This window comes from Dysidea avara, chromosome 2 (genome assembly GCF_963678975.1).
Source record: "Dysidea avara chromosome 2, odDysAvar1.4, whole genome shotgun sequence".
Classification (NCBI taxonomy): Eukaryota; Metazoa; Porifera; class Demospongiae; order Dictyoceratida; family Dysideidae; genus Dysidea; species Dysidea avara.
The window spans coordinates 27,473,777-27,490,536 of record NC_089273.1 but is presented as its reverse complement, the minus strand read 5'-3'; the positions used below and the strand labels follow the sequence as shown (position 1 = coordinate 27,490,536).

General features: G+C 38.1%; 2 protein-coding genes across 2 annotated transcripts in view; both read left to right on the top strand.

Moving 5' to 3' along the window:
* Window positions 1–5,560: 5,560 nt before the first annotated feature.
* Window positions 5,561–16,760, top strand: part of LOC136247971 (protein NLRC3-like) — a 44,306-nt gene continuing 33,106 nt past the window's right edge. The window contains exons 1-2 of the mRNA XM_066039789.1: window positions 5,561–5,849; window positions 5,901–6,221. Of these exons, the coding sequence (XP_065895861.1) occupies window positions 5,561–5,849; window positions 5,901–6,221 (610 nt within the window). The remainder of the gene's footprint in view (window positions 5,850–5,900; window positions 6,222–16,760) is intronic.
* Window positions 13,270–16,302, top strand: LOC136247005 (uncharacterized). Its single transcript, XM_066038603.1, has 2 exons — window positions 13,270–13,656; window positions 13,898–16,302. The coding sequence occupies exons 1-2, from the start codon at window positions 13,270–13,272 to the stop codon at window positions 15,200–15,202; spliced, it is 1,692 nt and encodes a 563-aa protein (XP_065894675.1). The 3' UTR covers window positions 15,203–16,302.

Genomic DNA, 16,760 nt, shown 5'->3' with positions numbered 1-16,760 from the left:
GCCAAATAAACCATCTACAGAAAAGCACAGAGGCGTGAAACTGGCACGACGCGCCAGACAAGCAGTACCATACTTCCTCCTTTTCTCAACTTCAGCAGTACGAAGGACAGCCTGAGGTGAACGAGATTAATATGAAGGAGCATCTGTGTCAACAACCCGAACATCAAACAAAGGATCAACTTGAGACTGCCAAACACCACGAATTCTTACATCAGCAATCAGGGTCTCAGAAGATGGATCATCCATCTTTTCTTCGCAAACCACAGGCTCCTTCTGAACCTGTCCCCAAGCCAATGAAACTAGATCACAAATTGCATCATGCACCTCATTATGTCTCTGACAAACCAAGCCACCTACACGACAATCTAAGGCATGTTCCACACTAAAAAGAGAGCCACAACCATCACAAACTGGTGGTAAATTTAACAATGGCTTTCTATAACGCAAAGCAAGTGCATCCCTAAATTCCTGTTCAGACAAATCAAAATGATGACTCCGTAAAGGAAGAACTGACAACCAAGAAGAAGCACATTCTCTAGCCCTCAAGATAGCACGCTGTTGTGCTGCAGCAAAGTTCCCAATCAGACTGTTAAAAACTCCAGAAAAATAGTCTGACTTTAATTTACCAAACATAGACTTTGAGGACTGAACTGAATCAAAATAAGCCCCTAATTCAAAAGTGACAACACCCAGTATAGACTCACGAAGAAGAGCGTATGAACTTACAGATGACTCGAAATAATGATTGGAAACAGCTACCGGATTAGAAAGACCAAGTTCACCCATATGGACCGGCAGAGTAAATAACTGCCTTTCAGCAACAGATACTTCAACTCCAAATAATGCTGGTAAAAAGAAACAGGAAAAGAGACAGTGTTCAAGCTCAGCCAAAATAGGACTACAGTTAGGAATTACTCTCATAAGAAACATCCATTCAGATTGTAGAGATCGTGTCAAAGCGATAAAAGAAGCCTGAGGCTGAGAAACAGATACAACAGCCAGGACTCTAATGTGGGCACACCAATGACGAACCTTCTGGAGAACATAGTCCTGGATTTCAACGGACCTGCCAAGAAATTCACCCAAAAATCTGTGGCCAGTGGCCACTCGAACACCAAGTTCACCGAAAGCTTCATTAGCAAGAGACAAAGTGGGAACTGCAACCACTACACAACATTTAGGTGGCTGAGGGGTATAACCAAACTCAGGGCCCCTGGAACATAATAACTTAAACCAATCTCGTAACTCCTCCAACAAACCACCAGCCAAGGCATCATCCGCATACCATGCCTGAGTCCACCTCTGGGGAGACTGCACAGATTGAATCAAAGGAAGGATTCCCACAGCATATACAAACATAGATAAGGGATCACCTTGGGTAACTTCTTCCTTACTGAAGAGAAACTTCTGTTGTCCACGTAAAACCAACACAGACCAGCCACGATAAGTGTTAAACACAAAACGAGCACAACGAGGCCAAAGATTACGAACATTGAGAAGCATGGCAATACAGTTTAAAGAATTAAATACGTTGGAAGCATCAATCATTAATACCCCCAGCCAGTGGTCAAATTCTGGCTGACATCAAAGAGTTCAGTCATCGCATGGATTGCACCCTCAATTCCTCCAGGGAGGCCAGCACACAGTTGTTGTGATCCACAAGCCAAAGATGCATCTGAACGTGTAATTGAACATATGACCTTACCCACAACACGCCTAAGGGTCTCCCCCACTCCAATCGGACGTACACCTGGGCATTTGTCTAGTAGTAGTAGTAGTAATTATAGTACAGAACTCAAAGTTGTGTGTAAAAATACACATTAATTGTAAGATTACTTAAACTGTTCTTGAATTGAGACAGGGATTCTGACATCACCATTACACTTAGTAATCTGTTTTGCATAAAATAGTTGATGGAAAAATGAATCTTTACAAAACTAGCTCTAGCAGCTGTCTGAATGAATCTATGAGGATGGTCTCAGGAGGTGTTGTTTAAATTGGAGTAAGTTAGTAGTAATTTGTGTGGAAATAATTAAGTCTATGGAATATTGTGTACATTATTATCAATATAATCTGGTCTCTTCATTCGTGTAAAGTGGGCCATTCTAGTTGTTGTAGTATGTTTGTAACACTCTGATGTCTTGAGTGATAGTTAACAGCAAACCTAGTTGCTCTTCTCTTTTTCATTTATTTTTTTAAAGAAAGAAGAACCGGCCCTAGTTGCTCTTCTCTGGACAGCTTTAATGAGTTAAACATCATTTTTACAATGTGGTGACCAAAAACTGCATGTATACTCTAGAAAGGTCTTACAAGACTTAAATAGAGTGAGCTCTTTATGTTGATTGGGAAAGTATGGAAGTTCCGTCGTATAAAGTTATATGATGAACTAGCCTTTTTAGTTATGATAATTGTTTGCATCAATGGAAAAAAGAATTAAAGCTAAATCACGTTATTGTTCCAAGAGTCTAAAAAGTCAGTTGAAGCAGAAAGGACCGATTAACTTAAACCTAACCCACCTAGACAAAAAGGCAGGGCGTAGCTAGCTTTCAAGATTGCCTGGGCACAAGGTCTGACTGTCCCAATGCAAACCATTTAGCAAGAAACGCGAGCCCATCTCTGTGGACTCTTTATTAGACATTTGCTTTCGAAATTGTTTAAAAGTGTACTAAAGATATAGACGGGTCGCCTTTTTAAGGCATAGTCATTTTTACCGTATATTTTCCACATACTTTCCATGTTCGCTAAGTCGAAATCTATTACAACTAATCGAGAAAATAAACGTTTAGGTTAACTTTAGCAAGTAAGAGGTAGCCAGCCTTCAGAAAGCAGTATAACTCGCTGAAAACATTCTTTGTAAGACTTTGCTACTAGTTAGAATGATAGACTAGATGATTTTAACTCACCTTGTGTTTTGAAGAATCAAAAACGTTTGTCAAACTATTTTTTAAATGGTTTTTTTATTGAATTCTTGATCAACATTGTAATCATGCGTAAAAAAGAAAGTCACGTTTGCTCGCGTTACACAAGGGACAGCCCTATATAGACCACCAATCTACACATGTACCTATCTAGCTACTATGATACACTGCTGTTTGCGAACCTTATTAGACTAAGATACGACTGCATGAATAATACAGAAGCTAAAACAAAACATTTATGGGTAGTCTCGTGTGGCCAGACCGCTATTTCAGCGCAGGGGCTTATCGATTTGAGATTATAAGCGCCCGCACAGAAAAGGGTCTGGTCCTGTTCGCATAGGCAAGTCGTCCTCAGCACCTTCGTCAACACTTAGAGTGCTGATCATAGGTATGTCATCTGACTTTCGCAATCATCCATATACGGCATTCAAACGGGTAATCAATGACGTAGTGACCAATGGGATGACGTGTCCCCAATCAACACCCAACACCACGATGTTGATTCTGTGAACAACTTGCCTATGCGAACTGGACCATACCCTTTTCTGCGCAGGCGCTTATAATCTCTAATCGATAAGCCCCTGCGCTGAAATAGCGGTCTGGCCACGCGAGACTAATTTATAGGCTACCAGCCCCAATATCTAACTTTTTAAAAACCTTTCCGTCTGCGCTTTATAGCTAAGCATGATAATACTTCATCAGTCACTTCAGCCCCAGAATTAACTTTTTATTTACTCTTTTGTCTTCTCTACTTGCACCGAGGACTCGAATTGCACACACTGAGTGTTTTAGCATAACTAACCTTAGGAATTGCTGCGCCGGGATACTCTTGAGTCCTGCCTCCAGTAAGACGGACACCAAAACTGCTTAGGAATTGGCTTTTGTCCGTCTTCCATCAGTTTACACCCTTACCGTCTAACTATTTTATGTTTGAGTAGTGTTGTCTACTGAGTACATGTTTGACTATCGACCCGCGCTCAAATCTTAAAATGTTATCACTTGATGCTTGGAATTACATAGATAATTACTAAATTGACGGAGGAATCTTGACAAACTCAAGTATACACTAATTATACAAACAATTATTGTTACCTTCTATTGAATACTGCTCAGCTATCTGGGATCCTTATCACCGAACAACAGTTAGCAAATTAGAAATGATCCAACGCAAGATTTGCTCTTAATAAACCATGGCACAGATCCAGTCAACAACACAGTATTACAGATATGCTTAATTACCTTCAATGGCCAAGTTTAAAAGTAGGAGAAGGAATGCTAGACTTATATTATTATTCAAGATTGTAAGAAACTTACTGGTGCTACCAAATCGTTGTTTACCCCAGTCAACCCCTGTATCATATACTCGTACCAATAATCCCCTCAAATTTGCACAGCTGCAATCCAGAATTGATTTATATGTGTGTTGATACCATCATAATAAATGAGACATGTATATACATTTACAAATTCAGTAACCCTCGGTCAAATGCGATAACAAGGCTGGTGATCAAGTGATACCAACGTGGGCATGGCAAGGGAGAAAAGTAATTACAATTACAAACAAAAACAGCAATTACAAAACAAAACAAAAATATTAAATTACAAGTACATTATCACAACCACTCTCGGCAATCCCTTGCCATAAAAATCCTCTGGGATGCAGTCATACAAACCTTCGAGGCATCATCCAGCATCCGTCGAACCAGTTACCTTGTGATATTGATGTCCTTATCAATAAAATGTAGTACATTGTAAGTGTTAGTGACTGAAAATTGCTGGAAGTGACCTAAAACGCTGATCTCAAGAGTCTCATAAAAGTTGGTAACATTTAACCGATCTAGCTCTGATAGAATTTGGAGGTATTCAGCCTTATTTTGTTTACGAGATCTACCCTGCTCAAAGTATTCTTTTCTACCAAGAACAATTATTGATTGGATTAACTTGAAAATTGACAACATTGATACAATTAACCTTGACACTTTTAAGAACATTATAGATAAGCTAAACAATTTGTAATTTGTAATGCACATTAGCGTGTTGCCCCTGGTGGGCTTTGCTAATTAATAATAATAATAATAATAATAATAATAATAATAAGTAATTTTTGACATTACGCTTATGGAAAGTATTACAAGGCGCTCCAAATAGATTGTGAGTGCGTATATTTGGGATGTATTAATTACGGCCGCCACAAGCGGGAGCCGATATCATCAGGCTTGCTACTTTGGCACAATGATTGCCCAGCCTGTGCCCATGCAGGCCAGGGTGTAGCTACGACCCTGCAAAAGGTAGAGAGGCTTTGCATCAAGGGTGATCGGAATGACTACACTACATGATGCGACTAAGACAAGTTCGAAGATTATGGTCAAAATGACAGATTATGATAATTATATTAAACTATACGTGATTTAAACCAATAAATTATTATTTGCGAATAATAGTCAATAAATGACAATCTGCACGTCAAACTGAGAGTAGAATTCTGAATCTTTACCATAAACACAACCAAAAAACTATTTCTGATAAGTCTTGTCCTGCTATTTCTCGCAAGTAAAATTTTGTGTCGCATGTCTACAATAATATCATGCGACCTGCTTTAAATTGATAGAGCGTAGCCACTTAGGTTATAAGCTCTAAAGATAATGGCAACTTCTCAAAGAAATACGCAAGAACATGAACGAGTGTTAAATAGCAATCGAACATTTATTATAAATAAACTAAATCCTGAAGATGTTATAGATGAGCTAATTGAGGAAAAAATATTAGGTAAATTTGCATCTCAGCGAGTACAATTAAATATAACGAGAACTGAAAAAAATCGAATCATTGTTGATCAGTTACTCAATGCAGAACCAAGTGCGTTGCGAAAGTTTATTGCAATACTGAAAGTTAACAAATCACAAGCATTTATAGCAAACAAACTAGAAAAATGTGAGCTACTACTTACTGAAATGCATAGCTACGTCTGTTACTTTTGTGCAGGTATCAACTCCCGTACCAGCGTCAGTCAATGTCAACCAATTGTCTCCTCTGGAATAGATGTTAATATGATAAGCAGATTAAAAGCACAGTACGATAGTTATCTTACAAGGGATTGGCCTCATTATTATGTTCAACTGGCTTTGGTGAAACAAGAAATGGTCACTAGAGGAGATAAGGACTTGAATGAGATAACAAAACTAACTTTGAGTGGACAGGTTGATGAACTACGTTCTAAGAAAATTCGCATTTGTGGACTTAAAGAAATTTTCAGATACATGGACCAACCTTGTCCACGACTAATACTAATCATAGGAGGTCCAGGTAAGCAGTATTACAACACACACACTTAAAGAAGTTTTAAGATTAGTTTTGGATGTGTTTACTGAACCGAATTGTATAAATAATACAAAGAACCTATTTAAGTATCAAGCAAAATATGTTTGGTACGGAAAACTGTAGCTCGCCTCGCAGTTACCAATAGCTAAAATTCATACACACAATCCAACATACGTCATACGTAAGTGATTACAGCCATATCAATATAATATGTGAACGGATCTGTAAAGAGCTAATAATAATCTGCGAAAACCCGACACAAGAGCTTAAGCCATAATTTCCAGTAAAAAGCATTGAAAACATTGGTTGGAATGTCAAAGCCAGGGCGAATTTCCTGACTTTAATATTGGTTAAGTTTAAGTACGTAACTAGTAATGAGTATATAGTTAGGTAATAAGTAGTAGTATGGGGTAGTTTTTAAATAAATGCTGCCGTGTCTCAAAAATATTTGTGCATATTAAAGAAAAATTCCATAAATTTTTTGACCACCTCATTCGTAGTGAAGTAACGGACTAACAATAAAAATCTGGATATCATCTTATTTACCTACGCATGAGGAGTTGTAAAATCGCTGTTTCGTTGCAGTAGACCAAAGGATATATCTGTTATGAGCGTTTGTTTACGTCACGTCGAAGCTATAGTACGCGATCGATTTATCTTCATGTATTTCGCCTTTGTATACGTTGAAGAAAGGTGATAGAAGGACAAGCTTACCCTATAAATGATACTTCTATCCATTGCGAACACGAAGGTGAAATGTTCAGCCCAGTACATCAATCTATTAATAAGTTACAACGTTTTAGTAAGTTCCTGTAATTTATTTTCTCTATACATACTGTACAAATCGATTTTTCTGCTGTTGCTACTTTGTAAGGCTGTAACTCCGAAAGTTTTGTTAAATTTTGCCAGAAGGTACCCATGGTATAGTAGATTACAAATATTTAATAAACAGGAATTTCAAAAATGTGCTATTTAAGGTATTGGTTACTGCAAGGTAGTAATGATGACTTTCCCCTTACCCTGTTGTTTTCTCTCTTTGTTGCTTCCCTTTCTCAGTAGTTGTATTTTATTCGTTGTGATTATACAGTTTGGTTTGTAGAATCTAATTATATCATTTTTGTCGTTTGTATTTTCTATAATATTTACAAGGTAATTTTTTAAAAGATGTCAAAAAATCGCTATTGCGTCGGGTTTTCGCAAGTCCGGTCTCATATATACCTTGGTTAATTAACTACTCAGTGTAAACATTGCCCAATTTGTTGTCTACTAGAAATTATGGTATATAGCAAATGCAGAAACAATCTGAGTTTCGGCTCATCCTCTGTGATTTTATAAACATTACGATACAAATTGTATCTTCATTTTCTAAAAGTATACAATAAGTGATCATATTTTGTGAAATCATTAATTGGGAACTTTGCAAAATTTGTCGGGATATACTCAATTAAAATTTTCGGAGGTTATTAAAATTAAATTTGACAAAGCAACTATTAAACCCTCTTGCTACAAAATTTTACACGCATAACTTCTTTTTTCTAGGAGATATACACAATTACATCATGCCATGTGGTAGCTTTACAATGCGTAGGACAGCAGTTAACTTAGGATCTTTATCAGCAAATATGGATCAATAAATCGATAATTACGAAATTACTCCACTAACATTTCAACTTGTATGACATATCAATGTATTTTTGTACGTACCAATAAACCTTATTTATCTTTGTCCATACGACGTGAATCGCGATAATGTTGTGCTGGAAATCGTAAAAAAGTTGCGTGATTTATTTTATTTACGGTTTCCAATAACAAATCTCATCAAATACCTGTTGATAGTTACATGTTCTAGACATTAATACTGTTATACACCATGAATTCTGGTATTGAGTAGTTGAGAGAGAGCAAGTGATGGCGGCATTCGTGCACTCCTCAGTTACTTCATGTTAAGGATATTTTAGCAAAATCACTTGCTCAAGGTGTATCTGTTGATGTTATTTACATGGATCTGCAAAAAAACTTTTGATAGTGAGCCACATAAATTTATTGTAAAAGATTGAACATTATAGAATTACAGGCAACCATCTTATATGGATTGATGGATTTCTATACAATAGGAGACAGCGCGTTGTTTTAATTGGGTAAAATCGTGTTGGCAAGATGTGAAGAGTGGTGTTCCACAAGAATCAATTCTAGGACCTATTCTCGTCCTTATTTATGTTAATAATATGCATGAATCCATCTCAAGTCATGTGTTTTTATTTGCAGGTAATACCAAGCTTAGGAAGGGCCAAGTTGATTCACAGTGTATCGTCAGGAATATTTGAACAAAACTCATGCGGGCGAGAGGCCATTTTTCATTTGTGACCGTCTCAGTAAAAACCCGACTTGTACGCTCAATTAAATTTTTTTATTCACTCAGCAATATCAGCATTGTCGAAGGAATGAACCACACAGTTTAACCCTCTGTAGTGTGTAGTTTTAGAATTATAGCGATAAACAGCAGGAAGAGCAAGGTAATCGATTTGTACAGCGACTACACTGAAAATAAACTGCAGGCGCTTACATTCGCAGCCATAACTTCCGTTTGGATTAGCCTACAACGTTGCAATTTGGCTTAAAACGTTCACCATGGATCAGCACATCAGCCAAGGTATAGTGTTAGCCCTGTAGATACTTGCGCATATGGATATGACGGCGGTTTGGTGGAAGAAACGATGACAACCTTGTTTACGTTTACAACATAGTAAACAAACTCACGTGACAAGCATACCGTTGAAGCTAGAGAAACGAAACAAAGATATTCGAACTCTCCATGGCCAGGCGAATAAGATGGTATATAGTTTTAATCGTTTTAACTCTTTCTTCTTTGTGTACTGGCCTGATAAAAATTTGCATAGTTTTTTGTAGCATGCGTAATTTTACGAATTATTTTAAATTTCGTTTTTATCAATACGCATACTTGTGCGAACAAATAGGATTTTTGCTGAGACGGTCACATGACCGGATCTGCGATAACAGGACATAATCGCATATTTTTCAAATTCCTGTTTATTAAATATTTATAATCTACTTAGCCAAGTGTTCCCACTAACAGTTTTAACTTCACATGCCAATAACTTTGCGAGTTACAGTCCTACAAAGTAGCAACAGAAAAATCAACACGTACAGCAAGTATAGAGAAAATAAATTACAGGCGCTTACAAAAACGGTTGTAACTTACCAACGGATTGAGGTACGGAGCTAACATTTTCACAATCGTGTTCGCCATCAACAGGAGAATCAATTGTTGGATAAGTGTTTCCTTTACTCACCCTTCTTCACTGCATACAAAGGCGAAATTCATGAAGAAAAATCAATCGTATACGATCGCTTCGGAATGACGTAATCAAACACTCATAACTTAGGTATCGTTGTGTCTACTGCAACGAAACAAACCTTTCCAACTCCTCTTGAGCAGGCGAATAAGATGTTATCCAGGGTTTTATTGTTAGTCCTTTCCTTCACTAAGAAAGAGGGGTTAATAAAATCTAAGGAATTTTCAATAATGCGCAAGTATTTCAAGTGGGATCTATTCTACGGCACGGAATGATGGACTAAACTACGGAACGGAATGCTTTATCAAATTGAAGCTAGCAGCTTACCATAGCTGTACAAGTTATCGGTGGCACTTCCAGCAGGTAATCAAACGCACCCTAAGAAAGGTAAAACGAATTTAAGGATCGATTGTGGGTTCTTGTTGGTTGTCATTAGTAACGAAGTCCTAATTGTGGGAATAGCTGTTTCAATGTGTTCATCTTCTTATGTATCAAGTAGGGAACTTAATGCATGACTTGTTTTTACTAGTATGTGAATTGTTTTTGCTTTTAGAATGTACAGACTAGGGCCCAGCCTTTCTATTCGACATAAATCAGTATGTAGCTACACTAGTACAAAGGTAACAAGTATGGTGACAAGCTGAACTAATTCAGTCTAAGCAGAATCTAAAGGAATTTTGTGCAGTGGGTTGGGAGCAAACATTCAGATACCTCAAGGAGGCTATATTGCGTGAACATTAATGATTCATTAACAGAGTAGTGGACTAAATGCCACATATCTCAGCCTGAGTAGGAAGTTGAATCCAGGATGGAGTCTATTTTACAGAATGGAATGCTTTCTGAATCAAAACTTGCAGCTTGGCTAGCCACTATCATTGCTGAAATTGCATTTTTATCAGTGGAGCCTCCAGGAAAATGGAATAGGGTGACAATAAAATATTAAAAGCTGTCTCATGCAGTGATTGTTCTACTACCTGATATATCAAGCAGGTCTCTTCAATTCATTTATTACATGACCAAGGCAAGTTTTGTTACTACAATACAGTAGCCGATTGGATGTCAGTTGTATCTGCTGATCTTGATAAGATAGTTTAGAAGACCTTCAGTTTCAGAGCATAATATCCACAGAGAAATTAACTAGAAAGTTATTGCTGACAGGAAAAGGCTAGGTGATCATGACTTTATTCAGTCTAATAAACAGAATATATGGTTGATTGAGTAAGGTATCACTTTCAGAATGTTCAGACGACCAGTGATGAGATGCATGGATTCATCAAATTTTTGTTGCAGTTGGAGACATTAAATATCCAAAAGCAAACTGATTGTATAATATTAATTCAATTTATTTATAGTTTCTCAATTTGAGCCTGTATACAAGTAATTACTAGTAAATTATTCTTAGTCACTAGAAATCCTAGAATAAGATGGGTTAGATTTATCTTTGTTTACCTATACTGTACAACTTCAAAGGAAAATGAAGAAAACATACAGACAAATCAATAAAATTAGTACAACTACAATAAGGTGAATTACAGATTTAAATACTTTACGAATCAGAGCCTTTAGATAATTATTGTTCCAAAGCAAAATTGTAGACGGAACAAACAAAGATTGGTGAGTTCTTAGTTAATTAATGACAGTGGTTGGAGATTAAAAGAGTGGTAACATGTTGTTCTTGAATATGTTGCAAAGTGGAGGTACAAATCAAAATGGGATATCAATTTCATTATGAAAATGTTTGCATACATAAATAATCTATATAACATTACTGTATTCATTTATCCTCCGCTTCAATATACTACAACACTGTTGGTACATTGGCAGTCTACCTTGAAATCTCAATTCTAGAGTAAATCCAACACAGAGCAGCCCGCACTGTAACAAATACATGTGATCCCACTGTAATTTCATGGACCAGCTGGACTGGCAATTACTTGAAATTAGACAACAAATTTAGCTTATTTTGTTTGAAGTGAAGCATGTGAAATGTTACACTTAAGGAATCCTAGGATTCTTAGGTGGTATGTAATGAATGTGTGTTCCATTTCAGGTCAGACTAGATAAATCAAGACTCACTGTAGTGAGTCGCGCGGCCAGTAAAGCAGAAAAGCGCCACAGACAATAAATGACGCGACCACTACGTGAGGATTTTACAAGAACGAACCTTGTCAAATTCGGCCTTCCTGTAATCCACCCGTAACTTACGCTATCCCTCTGAAACTCTGGAGTTGAACTAATCGTGTCACTAGTAACTACCACACAAGCAGTGAAGCAAATCCATGCCGATTGTTTCGTGATCGAGATTGCCGACATCAAAGGGGAAGTTTCATTTATATTTATATTTTATTTTTTATCGCATGCGGTTAGACGCAACCACAGGTGTATGCCTTGCGTTCCTTAGTGCATTCCGAACATTGGTCGCCCTGTTATCGCTTCAGTATTCACTCAATCACCTCAAGATTCACATAATCGATTTCACCATACATGATTACCCTACAGTCGTGATTTCAGCACCAAACGAAGTTTCGGTCGTCCTCAGTCGACCTAGAGGCCAAATACAAATCCCAGATTGTTGTTTTCCGCAATACTCGCTTGGCAAGTAGGGCAATGTGTCTTTAAACTGTTCTAAAAGTTTCGTTCAGATTGAAACATTTGTTTTCGTGAATGGCTAGTTTGAAATTTGAATTTAGTCGCCCCCACGTCATTTGCTCTCTAAGAATTTACTCGGAATTTAAAGAATGACGCAGAGCACAACTGCGGTCACTGGGTATTGATGAACTGGCGCTCTATGTAGTTAATCAGTACATATAGGCACCAAGAATTGTGCTGCCATAGATTATAGTCCATAGATATAATCTATGGTGCTGCATACCATCCTTTGTTTTGAAATTAGTCGCCCCCACATAATTTGTCCTCTAAGGGCGCAGCTTAAAGAATGACACAAGAGTACAGCTGTGGTTACCAGTTGTTGACACAAGTTGTGAGTAATTAGCACATGTAGCTAGCTTAAAAGGAAGTGTGCAAAATCGCCTAATACAATTGTCACCATGCATTATTGCATTTTATAGCACCCCACACAAAATTACACATGTAATTACAGCATATAGAGGAGACACATGAATACCAAGCACTTTTCACAACAATAATGTATATAAGAATTGTACAATAATTACTGTAATATAACTGCTATGCAAATGTTTTCCAGTGGCCCGCCATGGTAGCAAGTCTCACATGACGGCATGTATATTCATCCAACCACAATGGGAGTAACGAGTAAGTATGATGACAACAAGTTGGTATGACTCCATTTGTAGAATCCAGATGAGTGGGTGTGGCTCCAGTATGTCTAAACAGTTAACAAACATTCCTGTTATAAATACGTGCTAGAGTTGCAATATAATAGTATAGTATTTAAATGCAATAATACATAGTCTCTATTGCATCACTATCAAATGACACTAAGTGGAGGATATTGTTGCATCTCTAGTATGTACACTCTATCAGTACAACCTATATAACCCTTTAACCGTCACAACCGCCATATGACGGATTTTCTAATAATGCATTCATCTAAAAGAAATCTTTCAATTTCATTCCACAAATATATACGTAATATGCCGTCGCTGCACTGCGTAAAAGATGACGTCCCTGCCCCTTTGGTAACTAGGATAAAAGGGTCCTTCGCGCAAAGATTTGTCATTGTGCTCGAAAGATACGTAATGGCGTTATCGCGAGTATTATGGGGTGATATTGTTGAAGCAATTTTTTATGAAGATTTCGGCTTTTCTGGTGAGGAGGAAAGCGACGATGATGTTGTAGACGATGGAAATATCCACGCTTTGGTAGGGGAGACTATCCTTACACACAATGATATAGCACCACGAAGAGATGAGAGAAGTGAAGAGGATGAAGTACAAGACACCACTTTGTTCGGTGAAACTACGACTGAGGGGGTAGACATCTCTTCGAATCAACACTCATTGGAAGCGAACACTTTGAATAATGAAGACGAGAATGTTGAAGATCGACTTCTTGAGAATGTTGTTCCCACAGAAGTTCATGAAGAGGGAATGTGCGAGGAAGAACGTGACTGTACACCAAATGTGGTAAGCCAGCTGACTACTATAAATACAAATACTGATGTAACTTGCAGCAAAGTCAACAGAAACCATGTATTACATAGTTGTAAATTGACTAATAATGCAAATAAATTGATATCACACATGACAGTTCAACTGAAACCAATTATTGTATAAGTGAAAATCAATACAAATAGATATCATAATTATGAAGTAACATGTGTAAAATACTAGCACACATAATAAATACAAATTGTTATCTTTGCAGGAACACAGAACATTAGCAAAGCGGCCACGACGTACAACAACTCATCCTCATTCTGAAAACACTTCCATGGTGAGGGAGGAATTATCAAACAGTGAATCATCTACTCACTCAAGGTGTCGTAAACGACCACGTACGCATGATGTGGTACCTCACTGCGAATGTGATGATATCTCAGAAACAAATTCTTCCAGTGATGATGAGAGCAGCTCTGATACATCACATAGCACTGACACTGATACAGATCCTTCATCAAGTGGAGACACAAGTTCTTCCAGTGCATCACCTGATCCTGATCATAATGACACTGCTTTGGCTACCTTGACAACAGCACGTGGAAGAGGACGTGGACGAGGTCGCGGACGTGGCAAAGGAAGTGTTCCTGGTAGAGGTCGTGGTAGAGGAAGTGATTCTGATAGAGGACGTGGACGAGGTAGTGGACGTGGACGAGGTAGAGGACGTGGACGAGGTAGAGGACGTGGACGAGGTAGAGGACGTGGACGAGGAAGAGGACGTGGACGAAGTACAGACCCAGAACATGATAGTACAACTCTGAGACGTACACGTAGACGACAATCTAACAGGACAATTCCAGATTTGCCAACTTTAGAACCTGTGGATGAGACAGCATGGGTTACACAAGAACCAACTTCTTACTGCTACAGTTACACAAAAATACCTGGCCCAACAACAAGCTTTTCTGATGACACAACACCTTTACAATTTTTTATGTTATTTTTTACAGATGAAGTTTGGGATCTACTTGTGACAGAAACAAACAAATACGCAAATAACAATCAATCTACAAAACCTACCCCAAGAGCATGGAACAACATTACTTCAGATGAGATGAAACTATTCATAGGAGTGCTGATATTGATGGGCATCATCAAGTTGCCAAGACTTGAAATGTACTGGCAGGTGGCAAATGAGCACATCAAGACGCCTGGAATTTCACGTATAATAGGCAAAACTAAATTTGAACAAATCTTTCGATTTTTACATCTTGCTGACAATACACAAGACCCTGGTAATGACAAACTTTACAAAATTAGACGTTTTGCAACTCTACTGAAAACACAGTTTGAAGCTCAATACACAGTACATCAACACGTCACTATAGATGAAGCCATGATCCCTTTCAAGGGCAGACTTTCTTTCAAGCAATACATGAAGGCAAAACCAACAAAATGGGGCATAAAGGTTTTCGTTCTAAGCGATGCAACCAATGGATATGTGTATCGGATACAAATATATACTGGGAGGGGGTGGAGTCTGATGTTACTACTGGCCTTTGTTCAAGGGTAGTATTGGACTTGGTGGAAGGACTAGAACAGGATGGACTCCATCTTTTTACGGACAATTACTATACCAGTCCACAGCTAGCTCAGGCCCTTTACAAGAAAGGGATAAACACTTGTGGTACTGTCCATACTAACAGGAAAGGGTTTCCTAAAGATCTGGTGAAATCAAAGAGGGAAAAACAAAGAGGCTACCATGATTATCGTTCTAACGGACCTCTGTTAGCTGTAGTCTGGTTTGACCGCAAATTTGTACATTTTATCAGTACAATGCACAATGCAACAATGAATGGAGACTTACCAACAATAATGAGAAGAAATAAGGATGGAACTCAGGAGGCTGTCAGATGTCCACCACTTCTCCATGACTACCAACAATACATGAAGGGTGTGGATCGTGGTGATCAGATGATAGGTTACTACAATGTGGGCCGCAGATCACGAAAATGGTGGAAACGGTGTTTTGCTTATCTGTTGGAATGTTCATTGCTGAATGCTTACATCTTGTATAGCAACAAATTTCCTGACAGCTGCAACCAGAGGGGTCGTAAAAAACTCGACTTTCTTTCCTTCCATTTGAAAGTTGCTAGTCAGCTCATTGGTACTACTGAGGCTCGACAGAAGGCTGGAGGACGTCCGAGATCCGATGATTATCAGCAGCTTGAGAGACTCAATGTTGAGCTGGGGCACTGGCCTGTACACACAGAGAACAAAATGGAATGCATTGTTTGCTCTACAATACGAAGTAAAAGAAACTTAACAAGGAAGGAGATGCGTCATGAAAGCAGAATAAAATGTTGTAAATGTAATGTTCATTTGTGCACAGATGAAAGTAGAAACTGTTTTACTTTGTACCACACAAAAAGTAAATATTGGTTGAGTACTTGAATTATACATTTTGTAAATTATGCATACAAGTTTTTGTTGAGTTAAATACCAACCATACCTTACTGTTCTAGCATAGTAGCGGTAGTAGTTACACTCTTAGAGGAATAATGAAGCTCTAACACGAGTATTGACATGATTTGCCCTCCTTTGCTAATAGCACACTGAATGTCACCGTCCAAACGAGATGTTAGAATAAAAGAAACACTTTCTCTGTCATATTTTCTTGAAACTCACTGAGAATAGTCCTCTGTTGTAGAAGCGCAACTGACCGCGTGTCGTCGCCATTGTTTTATTGTAAGAACGCATGATCCCAAACGCATGCACAAGCCGTCCAGGAGGAAACAAAAAGATGGGTGCCAACTCGGTACGAATTTTTGTGAAGCTGATAAGGATTCGTGAAGTTCTATGGACGATTTTGTAGTTCTTATAATACGAAGAATGCAGGCGACAAGTAAGTTTGGTGCTGCCGTATTGTTTAGTGGGGCCGCTTCTTTGACGAATCGAAAGTTTTGAAAAACCAACTTGCCATCGTAACGAGACGTATTTTTACACAACAAACAAAGTACAGTAGCATTCCCAAGCCGTTAAGCAATGCCTTTAACTATGGTTGCTATGTGGTATTTCTTTTAGTAGGCTTGTAAAATCTGAGTGTTCTTACCACTCTATTTTTTGCGGTA

What these genes read in the sequence shown, in the direction of transcription:
- LOC136247005 (XM_066038603.1), top strand. Translation starts at nt 13,270, where the DNA reads ATGGCGTTATCGCGAGTATTATGGGGTGATATTGTTGAAGCAATTTTT. An exon ending in GTGACTGTACACCAAATGTG is followed by an intron (nt 13,657 to 13,897) that starts GTAAGCCAGCTG and finishes TTATCTTTGCAG; the next exon opens with GAACACAGAACATTAGCAAA.